Source organism: Anolis carolinensis, chromosome 2 (assembly GCF_035594765.1).
Source record: "Anolis carolinensis isolate JA03-04 chromosome 2, rAnoCar3.1.pri, whole genome shotgun sequence".
Lineage (NCBI taxonomy): Eukaryota > Metazoa > Chordata > Lepidosauria > Squamata > Dactyloidae > Anolis > Anolis carolinensis.
In genome coordinates this window covers 313625017-313639065 of record NC_085842.1, presented here as the reverse complement: position 1 = coordinate 313639065, position 14049 = coordinate 313625017, and the positions used below count along the sequence as shown (strand labels likewise).

General features: G+C 41.3%; 1 protein-coding gene across 1 annotated transcript in view; it reads right to left on the bottom strand.

Moving 5' to 3' along the window:
- loxhd1 (lipoxygenase homology PLAT domains 1) overlaps positions 1-14049 on the bottom strand; it is a 210406-nt gene that overhangs the window by 169506 nt on the left and 26851 nt on the right. The window contains exons 6-7 of the mRNA XM_062972582.1: positions 11810-11958; positions 10174-10297 (exon numbers count right to left, since the gene is read on the bottom strand). Of these exons, the coding sequence (XP_062828652.1) occupies positions 10174-10297; positions 11810-11958 (273 nt within the window). The remainder of the gene's footprint in view (positions 1-10173; positions 10298-11809; positions 11959-14049) is intronic.

Here is a 14049-nt window from a genome sequence, read left to right as displayed (position 1 = left end):
GGAAGAGGCCTCCTGGGCCATCCAGTCCAACCCCCTGCAAGAAGCAGGAAAATTGCATTCAAAGCACCCCCGACAGATGGCCATCCAGTCTCTGCTTAAAAGCCTCCCAAGAAGGAGCCTCCACCACATTCTGGGGCAGAGAGTTCCACTGCTGAACAGCTCTCACAGTTAGGAAGTTCTGCCTAATGTTCAGGTCGAATCTCTTTTGCTGTAGTTTGAAGCCATTGTTCTGTGTCCCAGTCTCCAGGCAGCAGAAAGGAAGCTTGCTCCCTCCTCCCTGTGACTTCCCCTCACATATTTATACATGTCCCTCATCATGTCTCCTCTCAGCCTTCTCTTCTGCAGGCTAAACATGCCCAGCTCTTTAAGCCGCTCCTCATAGGGCTTGTTCTTCAGACCCTTGATCATTTTAGTTGCCCTCCTCTGGACACATTCCAGCTTGTCAACATCTCCCTTCAATTGAAGTGCCCAAAATTGGACACAGTATTCCAGGTGTGGACTGACCAAGGCAGAATAGAGGCATGGCTTCCATGGAACTAGACACTATTTATGCAGGCCAAAATCCCATTGGCTTTTTTAGCCACTGCATGCCATTGTTGACTCATGTTTAACTTGTTTTCCACGAGGACTCCAAGACCTTTTTCAAACATACTGCTATCATGCCAGGCATCCCCCATTCTGTATCTGTCCATTTCATTTTTTTTCTGCCTAAGTGGAGTATCAAGGAGACTCAAAGCAGCTTACATTTTGCATGTTGTTGGATATTTTTTACAATAATTTTCTTTTTACTTTTCATGAGATGAAATGTGCAGAAGGAATTTGGATCCTGGTTCCTGACTGAATCAGTCCTTGTGAGGTTTAAAAGAAGAGATGCCTGGAAGATTCCTTTACAGCAGGGACGGAAATGATATGAGTCATGACCACAGAAACCTTGGAGAGGTGACACTTAGTTATCCGTGTTTTTTAATAATCAAAACAAAATTCCTTTTTAAAAATAGCAGTTTATTAAAAACAGATATTATCTTCCAGTCATTTTCGGTTTCACAGGAGGAGGCTTTGTGTCCTGCAGTGAGGACAGGGAGTGGGTGAGAAATTGCCAACAACAATACAGACTCTAGAAAGTTATTGCTTTATAGGAGAGGTGGGTATAAATGCAGATTATGCTTCCAAGCTTCACAATGAACAAAAATTGTGCAGTTTTAAAAGGTACTCAAACAATGCTCTCCTGTAAATGTACCATTAGGTCTAAACAGGCAACATTAAAGACACTCATGACCTAAAGTTGCCAGGTCCCAAGGTGCAAAAAGCCTCAAGGAACTGCTGTGCTTCTCTGGGAATAATAATAATAATAATAATAATAATAATAATAATAATAATAATAATACTTTATTTATACCCCGCCACCATCTCCCCAACGGGGACTCGGGGCGGCTTACATGGGGCCATGCCCAAAACAATACAATGTAAACAGCATATAAAAGAACAGCACAACACAATACAAAAAGCAATACAGTAAATAATATCCATTACAAAATAAAACAAGGAGACAATAAAAGGGAGGGAGATAAATCCCAGAAAAAGCAGAAATAGAGAAGTAGAAAGTCTGATTTTTGCATTAATGGGGCTTAAAGGCCGGGCATCCATGTTTACGATTTCCTATCAACACTGCCATCCAAATTTGCAAGGATTATGAGCACAGGATTCCTGTGAAAGTTTAAAAATCCAAATAAAATAACATATATCTAGGATTTTCTAATGTGATTTCTTCTGGAAGCTGACAACAGTGTTGTGCTGGAGGATCTTGAAATTCCTAAAGAGATAGATTCTCCATGACAATTCTAGAGTCAACATCCAGTGGAAGCTGACCATTAGCGTCATACTGGAGGAAACTAGGGATGCCATAGTAATCAAATCCACAAAAGTTAAACCTGAAAATGTGGAAGATTGACTGCATTGACACCGTTCTCTGGGTCAGCATGAAGGTGTTTGTACATATGTTGCATTTGTGCATTAGTAATGCATCTAACAGCAGCAAAGGGAGGGGGTGAAGGAGATAGATGGTGGGTGAATACCTGGTTCTATTATGCAAGTCTTTGGAGCAGGGTGCAAAGTGAGGTGACAGAGTTGTAAATTATGAAACTTCATGACATTAGTCCCTATGAGCTAGAGAGCCGTGATAGGTCTCATTGGTCCTGGGGGTAAGACGTCAGGTCCCATCAGGAGTGTAAGCAAGAGTGCAGATACTGGATGCAATATTGTAGCTTTCCTGTCTACCCAAAAAGCCAGGATGCTTGAAGAGAGTGTTCACTTTGGCTGTGGGTTACCATATTCCCCTCGTTAGCCATGCTTTGCCCAAACTCTGGCCCCATTTACATAGATTGCCCTCATTTCCACAATTATCCCCTGCTAATCTTGGAGTGACATGACATGGACCTGCTTCTATGACATCACAAAGCCTGTCTTGTGACATAATAAAGACCCATCTCCTAGTCCAGTGATGGCCAACCTATGACACGCGTGTCAGCACTGACACGCCTAGCCATTTTTGCTGACACTCTGCAGCATGCAGATTGATTGGATGATTAATGCCTTTTGTGGCCAAATTTGGTGTGATTTGGTCCGGTGGTTTTGTTGTTTACTCTATGGGAATTATGCACATTACACTATATATATATATATATATATATATATATATATATATATATATATACACCCTGTTTCCCCGAAAATAAGACATCCCCAAAAAATAAGACCTAGTAGAGGTTTTACTGAATTGCTAAATATAAGGCCTCCCCCGAAAGTAAGACCTAGCAAAGTATTTGTTTGGAAGCATGCCCGGCGCCCGCCAAACAAAACACCATAGCATGCAGGATTGGTAAATGTACATACCAGTTGTATATGGAAATAATGGTAGTAACAAGACATTCTTGACAGGAGTCACAGTTTGTCTGGTTTGGTTATGTTGGTTTGTGATGACAACTATTGTACAGTATAGAATAAATGTTCACTTTTTTGTTCAACATTAAATGTGAATTCTTCTTCATGGAAAAATAAGACATCCCCTGAAAATAAGACCTAGCGCATCTTTGGGAGTAAAAAATAATATAAGACACTGTCTTATTTTCGGGGAAACACGGTTGGTAATGAAATTTCGGCCTAGGACAAAACAACAAAACTACACATCCCAGAAACACTAAACTTGGCAGCACAACCCCTCATCCATGCCTCTACGTTCATACAACAAACAGCGCCAGCTATTCCAGAAAATGGCCAGGCTTTGAGACTGCAAGGCTATTCACCTCTATTCCACCTGGCCAACAAAGGATTCCCATAAGCCACAGCAACGCGTGGCCGGGCAAAGCTAGTATATACATAAAATATTCTATTATTCTATTATTATTGTAGTATATTATTATATTATTACTATTATATTATTCATTATTCATGACTACATTGAAACTAGAATAGAGAGAAACCAGCGTGGAAACTGCAAGAGGTACCATAGATTGTTGTACATGGAAATAATGGTAGTAAATAGTTTTTGATTTATTAAATACAGTTATATATATATACAATTATATATTTTTGTTATTTAAACTATATATATATTGTGAAATTAAGGGTTTTTTCTCAAAGTGACACACCATCCAAGTCATGCTAGGTTTTTTGGTGAATTTTGACACACCAAGTGCAAAAGGTTGCCCATCATTGTCCTAGTCTGAGGTTCTGCTCCATAATCTCAGAAGATGGGATGCTGTTCATTTGCAACCTTGAACCTTAATCCACCGAGAAGTAACACTCATCCCTTCCTTTAAAGCAAGGCACACTCTTCTAACACACCTGATTTACAAGTAAAACCACACTTCCAGGAGCTTCAAGGAAGGACAATCCTACTCACTCATAAAGCATGCAGGAACTGGGGCAAACACCCAGGTCCTGAATGTAGTCAAGATTCAAGATCCCATCACTGCTGCTTGACAACAAACATGCATTTGTCTACACCTTAACATTTCAAGACAACCTTAGAGACAGTCTCTGGGTATGGTTAATCGTAGCAATTACTTCTTGCTGCTGCAGCAACTCAGGTCTAAATAAAATTTGCACGCCAGCTTGTCCTTGCAAGGGCTTCTGTTGTTTCAAGGGTGCTTACAGCATACGATAGATGTGGTAGTTTTCATGCTGTGGAGAATTCACCTTGTTAAATTGCATATAACTTGGAGAAGCCCCAGAAGGGGTCTTTCAGCCGTGATAGCCTCTACGGCACCGTCGCCAGAGAAAAGTGAGACCTGAGCAGCAGTTCAATGATGCCCACAGCTGCGTGGCAGCACTAAACAGGATGAATAAATAAGTGCTCGACATGGAGATACAGCGGTGCTCATCTTCAACAATTTGGGATGAGAGGCAATCTTACCATCCCTGTTCTCTACTGGGTGAAACCAAAGTGAAAACATGCAAGCTGGTGCCGCATTATAATGGGAAACCAACATATTTTACTGCCTGTTGGAAGCTAAAGCTTAAAGGGAATACAATAAAAAGGAAAGACTTTGTGGTTGTGCTCCTTCATATCATCACATCATTGCTGACTTGTAGCAAACCTATCACAGGTTAAGATTTTTTTTTTGAGAAAGTTCACCTTTGGGTACATCTACACTATAGAAATACAGTAGAGTCTCACTTATCCAAGACTCACTTATCCAAGCCTCTGGATAATCCAAGCCATTTTTGTAGTCAATGTTTTCAATATATCATGATATTTTGGTGCTAAATTCGTAAATACAGTAATTACAACATAACATTACTGCGTATTGAACTGCTTTTTCTGTCAAATTTGTTGTAAAACATGATGTTTTGGTGCTTAATTTGTAAAATCACACCCTAATTTGATGTTTAATAAGCTTTTCCTTAATCCCTCCTTATTATCCAAGATATTCGCTTATCCAAGCTTCTGCCGGCCCGTTTAGCTTGGATAAGTGAGACTCTACTGTACCATATATACTCGAATATAAGCTGGCCAGAATATAAGCCGAGGTACCTAATTTTACCATTAAAAAACTGGGAAAACATTAACTCCAGTATAAGCTGAGATACCAATAAAATTTCATTAATTGAGGCATCAGTAGTTTAAATGTTTTGAATCTTTACATCAAACTGTAATTTAAGATATGACTGTTCAACTCTGATTAAATCATTATTTTAATCTTCAATGTAAATGTGCTTATGTATCCTTTTAATAATAAGAGTGAAATAATAAATGTAATAATAAATGCAGTAAAATAATAAATGTATTAATAATAATAAAAATAGAGTAAAATACATGTAAAAGTAACAACAATAATAGAGTAAAATAATAAATGTAATCATAATTAATAGAGTAAAATAATAAATGTAACAATACCAATAATAGTAGAGAAAAATAATAAATATGCCATATATACTTGAGTATAAGCCAACCTGAATATAAGCCCACCAGGACCCTCACCCGAGTATAAGCCGAGGAGGTTTTTTTTTTTCAGTCCTAAAAAAGGACTGAAAAACTAGGCTTATACTCGAGTATATAAGTAATGCAGTGTGACATCACTTTAATGGCCATGACTCAATGCTATGAATCTTTGGAGCTGTAGTTTGGTGAGAAACCAAGATTATTTGGCAAAATGGATAAAAGACCTTGTAAAACTGCAGCTCCCAGGATTCTGAAGCATTGAGCCATGACAGTGAAAATGCTGCCAAACTGCATTAATTCTACAGTGTAGGTGCACTCTTAGTCTCCAAAACAGGAAGCAAATACACATATTCAACACATTCCTTTTTCTGTATAAAATAACAATGCCTCACAGAACTGCCTAATGCAGCCTGGAAATATTTGTGGGACCTTCTGCTAAAATTATTCAATGCTTACTTTCTCAAGAGTGCAATAAGGCTTAGTTTGTTGAGGGCTCACACTGTGAGAGACAATTGTGGGGGCAGAACATGATTTTGTGGAAAAATAAAGCTTGGAAATGCTCCTCCCTTGCATTATAGCTCCCATTATCTTCCCACCCCAGATCTGGTGGATTTGGGGAATTATTTGCAAACTAAGCAGAGTTTTTTTTTCCCCATGTCAGGAGTGGCTTGAGAAACTACAAGTCACTTCTGGTGTGAGAGAATTGGCCATCTGCAAGGATGTTGCCCAGTAGATGCCCTGATGTTTTTGATGTTTTACCATCCTTGTGTTTCTCTAGAATGCACATTTATGAACTTATTTCCACTGACATCCAAAACATCTTTGTGCAAGTTTGAAGCTAACTGGTAAACCTCACCTTGTTTTTTTCTTCAAAATTTTGATGTTGGTTTGGTTTGTATGAACTGTGATTTTAAACTAACTTCAGAGACCACAGGTACTAAAATTCACACTTTCGTTTCTTTCCATTTATAATTGAAATCACCAGTATCATTTAGCCATCTGCAAGGATGTTGCCCAGGAGATGCCCAGATGTTTTTGATGTTTTACCATCCTTGTGGGAGGCTTCTTTCACGTCCCCGCATGTGGAGCTGGAGCTGACAGAGGGAGCTCATCTGTGCTCTCCCCGGATTTGAACTGGCAACCTTCAGGTCAGCAATCCAACCTTCAAATCAGCACTCCAGCTGGGTTTAACCCATTGTGCCACCGGGGACTCCAGCAGAATAAGCCCTGGTTAGTACTTGGATGGGAGACTGTCAACAGCTATCAGATACTATACACTATATTTCAGAGGAAAGAACTGGCCAAACCACTTCTGAATATTCCTTGCCTAAGAAAACCCTATGAAATTCATAAGTCCATAGGCAGCTTGAAGGCACATATACACACACAGTCCAAGAGGAAAACCTTTTCAATAGCTCTAAGTAGAATCCAATCTATATATATAAAAGGGTAATGAAATTTCGGCCTAGGACAAAACAACAAAACTACACATCCAAGAAACACTAAACTTGGCAGCACAATCCCTCATCCATGCCTCTACATTCATACAACAAAAAGCTCCAGCTACTCCAGAAAACGGCCAGGCTTTGAGACTGCAAGGCTATTCCCTGCTATTCCACCTGGCCAACAAAGGATTCCCATCAGCCACAGCAACGCGTGGCTGGGCAAAGCTAGTGAGTTATAAAAGAACAATGCTCCCCCCCTCTCAGATTTAGAAGTTTAAAAGCAATGAGTTTGGAATTCACCAGCAGCTTGTGTATTGTTTGCTCAAATAAATAATTAAGCTGCTTCCAAAGGGCAACTTGCCCTATGGAGACTGCAACTCTGCTGGCTGAAGCCTGGATTAAACACCGCTTCCCAGCAGGCTACTTTCTGGCCAGGATGCTCCAAGCCCCAAAATAATTTGCTGGACAGTCTTCAGAGCATTGGTATCCTTAGGAGGAAAGTGTCTTTGGAGACCCAGGAAGCCTTTGTGACACTCCCCATCTCATTTCTTCACAGCCATATGTTGGAAACAAAAGCATAAACACCCTTAGTGTGCTCCTGGCAGGAACCATTTATTTCTCTCCATGTAATTCAGGGAATGATCTACCCTATCCCATGACACTGTTACAGTTCTATTATTCCACTTTAACTGCCATGACAACATTCTGTAGAATTCTGAGGTTTGCAGTTTAGTGAGGTCCAAGAGTGACCTGGCTAAGAAGTCTAAAAAATACCCTCCCAAACTGCAAATCCCATTATTCTGTGTGATGTTGTCATATGGAATAAAAACACTATAACAGTGTCATTGATAAAGTTTTTGAAGTAATAACATTTAGCCACAGTCAGCTCCAACATATGAATCCTTGGGCACATATCATGTCTCCAGCACTACAGAAAAATATTTTTGGTGACTACAACTCCCAAGCTCTTCCCTCCAACTACTTGTGCTGGTTGAGGGAATCTGGGGGTTAGAGTCTCCAAAAGTAACTAACCACAAGTTGCATTGCTGATGGCTAGCCAGGGCCACATTAAAGCAACCACAACAACATATCCCTGCCTGGTTCTCTAGGAACAGGAGTCAACCTGCCCTATTAATGTCAACGTCCTTCGCATGGCACTCTGGGACATTGTGAGAAACAGGGCCAGGCTCATCAGGAGCAAAGTCATAAAGAAAAGCGAGGCAGCTGCCTTAGGCAGTTGATCTGTAGTTTCATGAGACAGGAACAACAGTTTTTTCAAAACATATTATTCATTATATTTTTACCATCAGGGAAGACGAAGGGAGGAAAGCACTTGTGAGGTTTTCTGCCTCAGGTGCCAAAATAATTTGACCCGGCTTGGTTGCTATGTAGCCTGACTTCAGGGGAGTGTTCAGAGGTATCATTTCTGGCTCTACCTCCAGCAATAAGCTCAGGGCCAGAGCCACACAGACACCCTTTGCTGCCTGCAGTCTTCTCCAGGTCTGTTGATGCCAAGTAAATACAGGGAAGGGCTGCCACCAGAACTTGCCCAAGGCCACCTCAGAAAGATCTTCCCCCGCAGCTACAGTTTCAGTCTCCATTATGTGAAATACTTGGGACCAGAAGAAGTGGATCTTTCCAATTTTGGAATGCTGTATTTGCATATATGTACATAAGAAGATGGAGCCCCAGTGGCAAAGTGTGTTAAAGCACTGAGTTGCTGAACTTGCAGACCAAAAGGTCCCAGGTTCAAATCCCGGGAGCGGAGTGAGCACCCACTGTTAGCTCCAGCTTCTGCCAACCTAGCAGTTCAAAAACATGCCAATGTGAGTAGATCAATAGGTACCACTCTGGCGGGAAGGTAATGGCGCTCTATGCAGTCATGCCGGCCACGTGACCTTGGAGGTGTCTACGGACAACGCGGGCTCTTTGGCTTAGAAATGGAGATGAGCACCAACCCCCAGAGTCAGACATTACTGGACTTAACATCAGGGGAAACCTTTATCTTTACATAAGGTCCAAATCGAGACATAAAATGTACTGAAATTTCATACACACCTTAGACACATAGCCGGAAGGCAACTTCCTACAAAATATTGTTAATACATTTGTCCATGAAACAAAGTTTGTGCACACTGAATCAACAGCAAGCAAAGGCAACCCTATCTCAGCCACCATGTGGACAATTCCAGATTTTTGAGTTTTTCAAATCTCAGAATTTTGGATAAGGGATACTCAGCTTGCAGATGTCCTCCAATCTTGCTTTGGTGTTCTAATTAGCGCTGACCTGAAATATACACACAACATATACACACCAATTTGCCACCTGATTTTTTGGATTCTCTGAAGCAGGAATTTCATGTTGTCTATTGTTCAAGCACTCCTTCCTTTGCTGTGATGATTTGGGTAGGTTCTTTCCTTCCTACAATGCTTCTTTGTCAAGGGTATCACCACAGACCTGAAGTGGGAACTTGACTGTATTTTTCCATTGGAAGCCATAAGAACCTTTGGTTCCCACATGAATGGGGCAGTAAATCAGCCCAGGATTTTATTCCGAACTTAGTAGCAGCTATTAATGGTGTCCACGCTATTTTGGATATGGATTCAGCAATATAAGGAATGTCTATATAATTTGGTCTAAAACCTGGATCCATTGCCCTACTGACCTGGATGCCTCCAACAACAAACCACCACAAAGGATTCAATCCAAGATCTCCTTAGAAGAGCATAGATCTCTACATGCCAACATAGGCCATGAAAACACTAAGCAACCCAGTCACTGATCATGTGTTGATGTCACTATTGTGCCCTAGTGCAAAAGAGCAATGTTGCATAACACATGTCAATGACTGATTGCCTTTGGGAAATGCATAACACATACTGTACAACCACAATACAAAATATAGGATGTAGAACCACAATGAAAAGTGTAGAATGTACAACCGCAATGCACAAAGTGCAAAGACAAGAACAGAGCAACAATTGTTTCATTCCTGAACATTCTCCAAGGACAAGCAGTTGTCTTGTGGACCAGCAACTCTGCTTCTGCTGCTATCAGCAGAATATTATATACCGGCTCTGCATATGTAATGTGATTTACACGTGTGTATGTCCCTAAGTAAATTCCAGTCACCCTGAGCCAAAAAACCATCTCTGAACCATGTTCATCATATCCCTATTTTACTCCCTGAAGAAAGTTAAGTGGTTGTAATAATTTCAGCTTATTCTTTGATGAGATATTCACCCAGGTTCAGACATAATGACAAATCATGGTAAGAATGCATTTACCTGTGGCCTCTGTTCCTCCCACTAGGATATCTCGCTGAATTTTCCCATCATCTTCATCCAAGGCAAACCAACGTTCACATGGAAACTCATACACACATTTGTTACCAATGTCTTCAATGATAACCTAGGGTGAGAACAAATATCATCAAAATAAGGATAGGCAGAAGAGATACTTCATTATTGAAATAAACCTCATTTTCTCTGGAGTCATCCCACCAACCCAATGCTTTTTAAGCTCTCTGACATGTGGGACCAGTAATGTTCTCTCAGTGTGCCAAGAACTGGCATCATATATGTGGCCATCAGTTACGAGTGTTTCTTTCTTGGAAATTCTCCAAAATGAAACATTTGCTGGCATATGGATCACCACTGATCCATAGATCACCACTTTGAGCAGCATTGATTCTGAGAATACTAGAAGAGTCTCATCCCTCCTTACAAATGTGTGAAAAAATCATTAGTTGGTTGATTAATTAATGGGATTAATTTTTATGGTCAGACAGAACAAAGTTACTTCAGGAAAAATCTAGAATTTGGGAATGGCAGCAGAGAGCAAGAAAACAAAAGAGATAATAGAAGTGTGACAAACACACCTGACACCATCTTTCTTTAAGGTTAGAGTCAGATGAGACGTGCTATAATACTCCAAGACTATCAAGCATCTGACATTGGTCAGGTCAGTTATTGGTGTTGCAATGTGCCTTAAAGTTAACTTCAACATATAATGACATTATGTTTGGGTTTTCTTGGCAAATTTCATTTAGAGAAGATTTGCCATAGTCTGAGAGAGGGTGACTTGTCCAAGATCAGCCAACGGCTTTACATGGCTGAGCTAGGATTTGAACCTTAGCTTCCTGGAGTCCTAGTCCAACATTCAAACCATGACAGCATGCTGGTTGTCTAAGTTCAGTTTTGTGTGGCATCTAAATGCGTGATGCTGTCAAGGCCAGGGGCTTTACCCATGGTACTCTTTCCCCCTTCAGTCCTTAACCATGTCTCACCCATAGATCCTACAAGCTATCACCCCAAAGTGTCTGTCTACATGGACTATTTGTCATGATGGAATTATAGCCACTTAACTAAAGTTCTGAATGCAATCCAAAGACAAAACAATGGAAGGAGAAGACAGAATCTTTGGATGACAGCAGAACACCTAAATAGTTAGACTGTCTGGTAACAGCATTAACTTGTGAAAAGGCATTTTTCACAGGAGAACACTAGCAATCAGAATCTCTGAGTAAACAGTTGCTTCAATCTCAGCCACTTGAAAGCCAGATCTTTGTTTGCTTCCACATACAAGCTTCTCCAGATAAATTTCGGCTCGGTGTACACTAAACAGGAATATATTTGAAAAGTAGCATGGGCTGTAGTTCATTGGTAAAGTATACACATCGCATACAAAGTATCTCATTGCCTCTCCAAGTAGGATTCGGGAAGACTTTTCTCTTAACTTAGATCTGAATCCTATTGGTTGGTCCCCACTGGAACCGATGAAAAGCTGAATCCATAGTTCAGTGGAGAGTCAACAATTGTAGCAATTCCATACATAATATTGAGCTATATAGGCTAAAGGTTTAGCTCACTTCAGAACAGTTTCTGACATCCCTAGAGGGGAAATAAGCAAATCTATACAAACCTTGGACAGGAACCAGCCAGCTGAGCCCCCTTTGTTATTGTGGCCAATGGCAATTTTCCGTAACTTTCCCATATTTGGGGCGTCTAGTGTGAATTTGTCTTCTGCTCCTCTCTCAAAGTTGTCGTTGTCATTGTCCAATCTCCTTTCTCCTAAACAGGACAAGACATCAAAGGAAAATCAAATTAGATAGTGACAGCACGCACACACACCAATATCTTATAATGTAATGTTGATAAGCTACAATCCCAACACCACTGAACTTAGGCCTGAATCCCAGAACTGTTTTTATACTGTTGCTCATTGTGACCAGAGTATACTTGCTGAATCAATGTGATTTACCTCCATATTGACTCACCTTCAACCACTGATTGAATGGGTCTACTCTAGATGCAACTGAGCAACACAATGCCAGCATTTCTGTTGTTTATTTATTTATTTATTTATTTATTATTTACAGTATTTATATTCCGCCCTTCTCAACCCGAAGGGGACAAAGGCGGATCACATTATACACACATAGGGCAAACATTCAATGCCCATAAACACTTCAAACAGAGACCGAGACAGATAGACGCAGAGGCAATTTAACCTTCTCCTGAGGGGATGTTTGATTCTGGCCACAGGGGGGAGCAGCTGCTTCATCATCTACTCTGTCGGCACTTCCTCATTCCAGGTCGTAAATTAGTTAAACTTGCCTCCCCACTTTTTTTTATAAGTGGTACCTTATTTCCTACTTGATAGATGCAACTATCTTTCGGGTTGGCAGGTCAGCAACGAGCAGGGGCTATTTTTTATTTTTAATTGACGGGTGCTCACCCCGCCACGGGCTGGCCTCGAATTCATGACCTCATGGTCAGAGTGATTTATTGCAGCTGCTCAATAGCCTGCGCCACAGCCCGGCCCCTTGCAAAACTATTGCAAGATTTTTGTATTCAATCCATCATCTGACAAGACAGAGGTCCTCATGGACAGAGCATAGGGTCACAGCCTGTGTTGTATGGGGTTACACTCCGCCTGAAGACACAGGTTCGCAGCTTGGGAGTGATCCTGGACTCATTGTTGAGCCTGGAACCTCAGGTTTCAGCAGTGGCCAGGGGAGCTTTTGCACAACTAAACCTCGTGCGCCAGTTGCGCCCATACCTTGGGAAGTCTGACTTGGCCACAGTGGTTCACACTCTGGTTACATCCCAAATAGATTACTATGAGGCACTCTATGTGGGGTTGCCTTTGAAGATTGTTCAGAAGCTTCAATTGGTCCAACAGGTGGCAGTCAGGCTGCTCACCGGAGTGGCATACAGAGAGCTTACCACCCCCCTGTTACGTCAGCTCCACTGGCTGCCAGTCTGCTACCAAGCACAGTTCAAAGTTCTGGCTTTAGCCTATTAAGTCCTAAACAGTTCTGGTTCAGATTACCTGTCCAAAAGCATCTCCCTCTATGAACCACCTTGGAGTTTAAAATTGTCTGGGGAGGCCCTGCTCTCAATCCCACCCTCTCTGCAAGTGCGATTGGTGGGGACTAGAGACAGGGCCTTCTCAGAAAAACATGATATGACTAGCTATGCCCGGCCACGTGTTGCTGTGGCATTGTCTGGTGGTGTTGGTGAGAACTTGTTGAGGTAGTGGTGGTATTGAATGTCTGTTGTATGGTTGTCCTTATGTTTAGTATGCATGTGGTTGTTTGTGTACCGTGAAAGTGGTGAGGGTAGAGGGGAGTCTATGTCCCTGTGTAGTATTGTATAGAATTTATACATTGTCCATGTGTTGTGAATGCTTGGATTGTGTCCTGCTGGGCTGGATGGTCCTTAGGGGTCTCTCCAAACTCTTGTGCCTGTCCCTTGGGCTGAGTGGGTTGCTAGGAGACCAAGTGGGTGGAACTTAGCTTTGTAACTGGCAGCAATTGGATAAAAACAATTATTCCTCTCCCTCTAATTAGGACTTTATTTTTCTTTTCTTTTTATCAACCTAGAGCCGTGGATGATGGGTTGTGTTGTCAAATTTCGAGGTCGGGGGCCTGTAGTTTTGTTGTTTTGTCCGCTGCCCTGATGCCATCACTCTTTTATATATATATATTCTCCTTTCAACGAACGGGGTAGAAGGGTTGCACCATTAATCAGTAAATTAATCAGCAAAAATCCTAGATGGGAGATAGTTCGTTTCAGCTATAAAGACCAAATGCAAATGGACAGAGCTGCACAGTAATAGCAGCACCATTCTGGAAGCAGAAGCCTATTTTCTTCTCA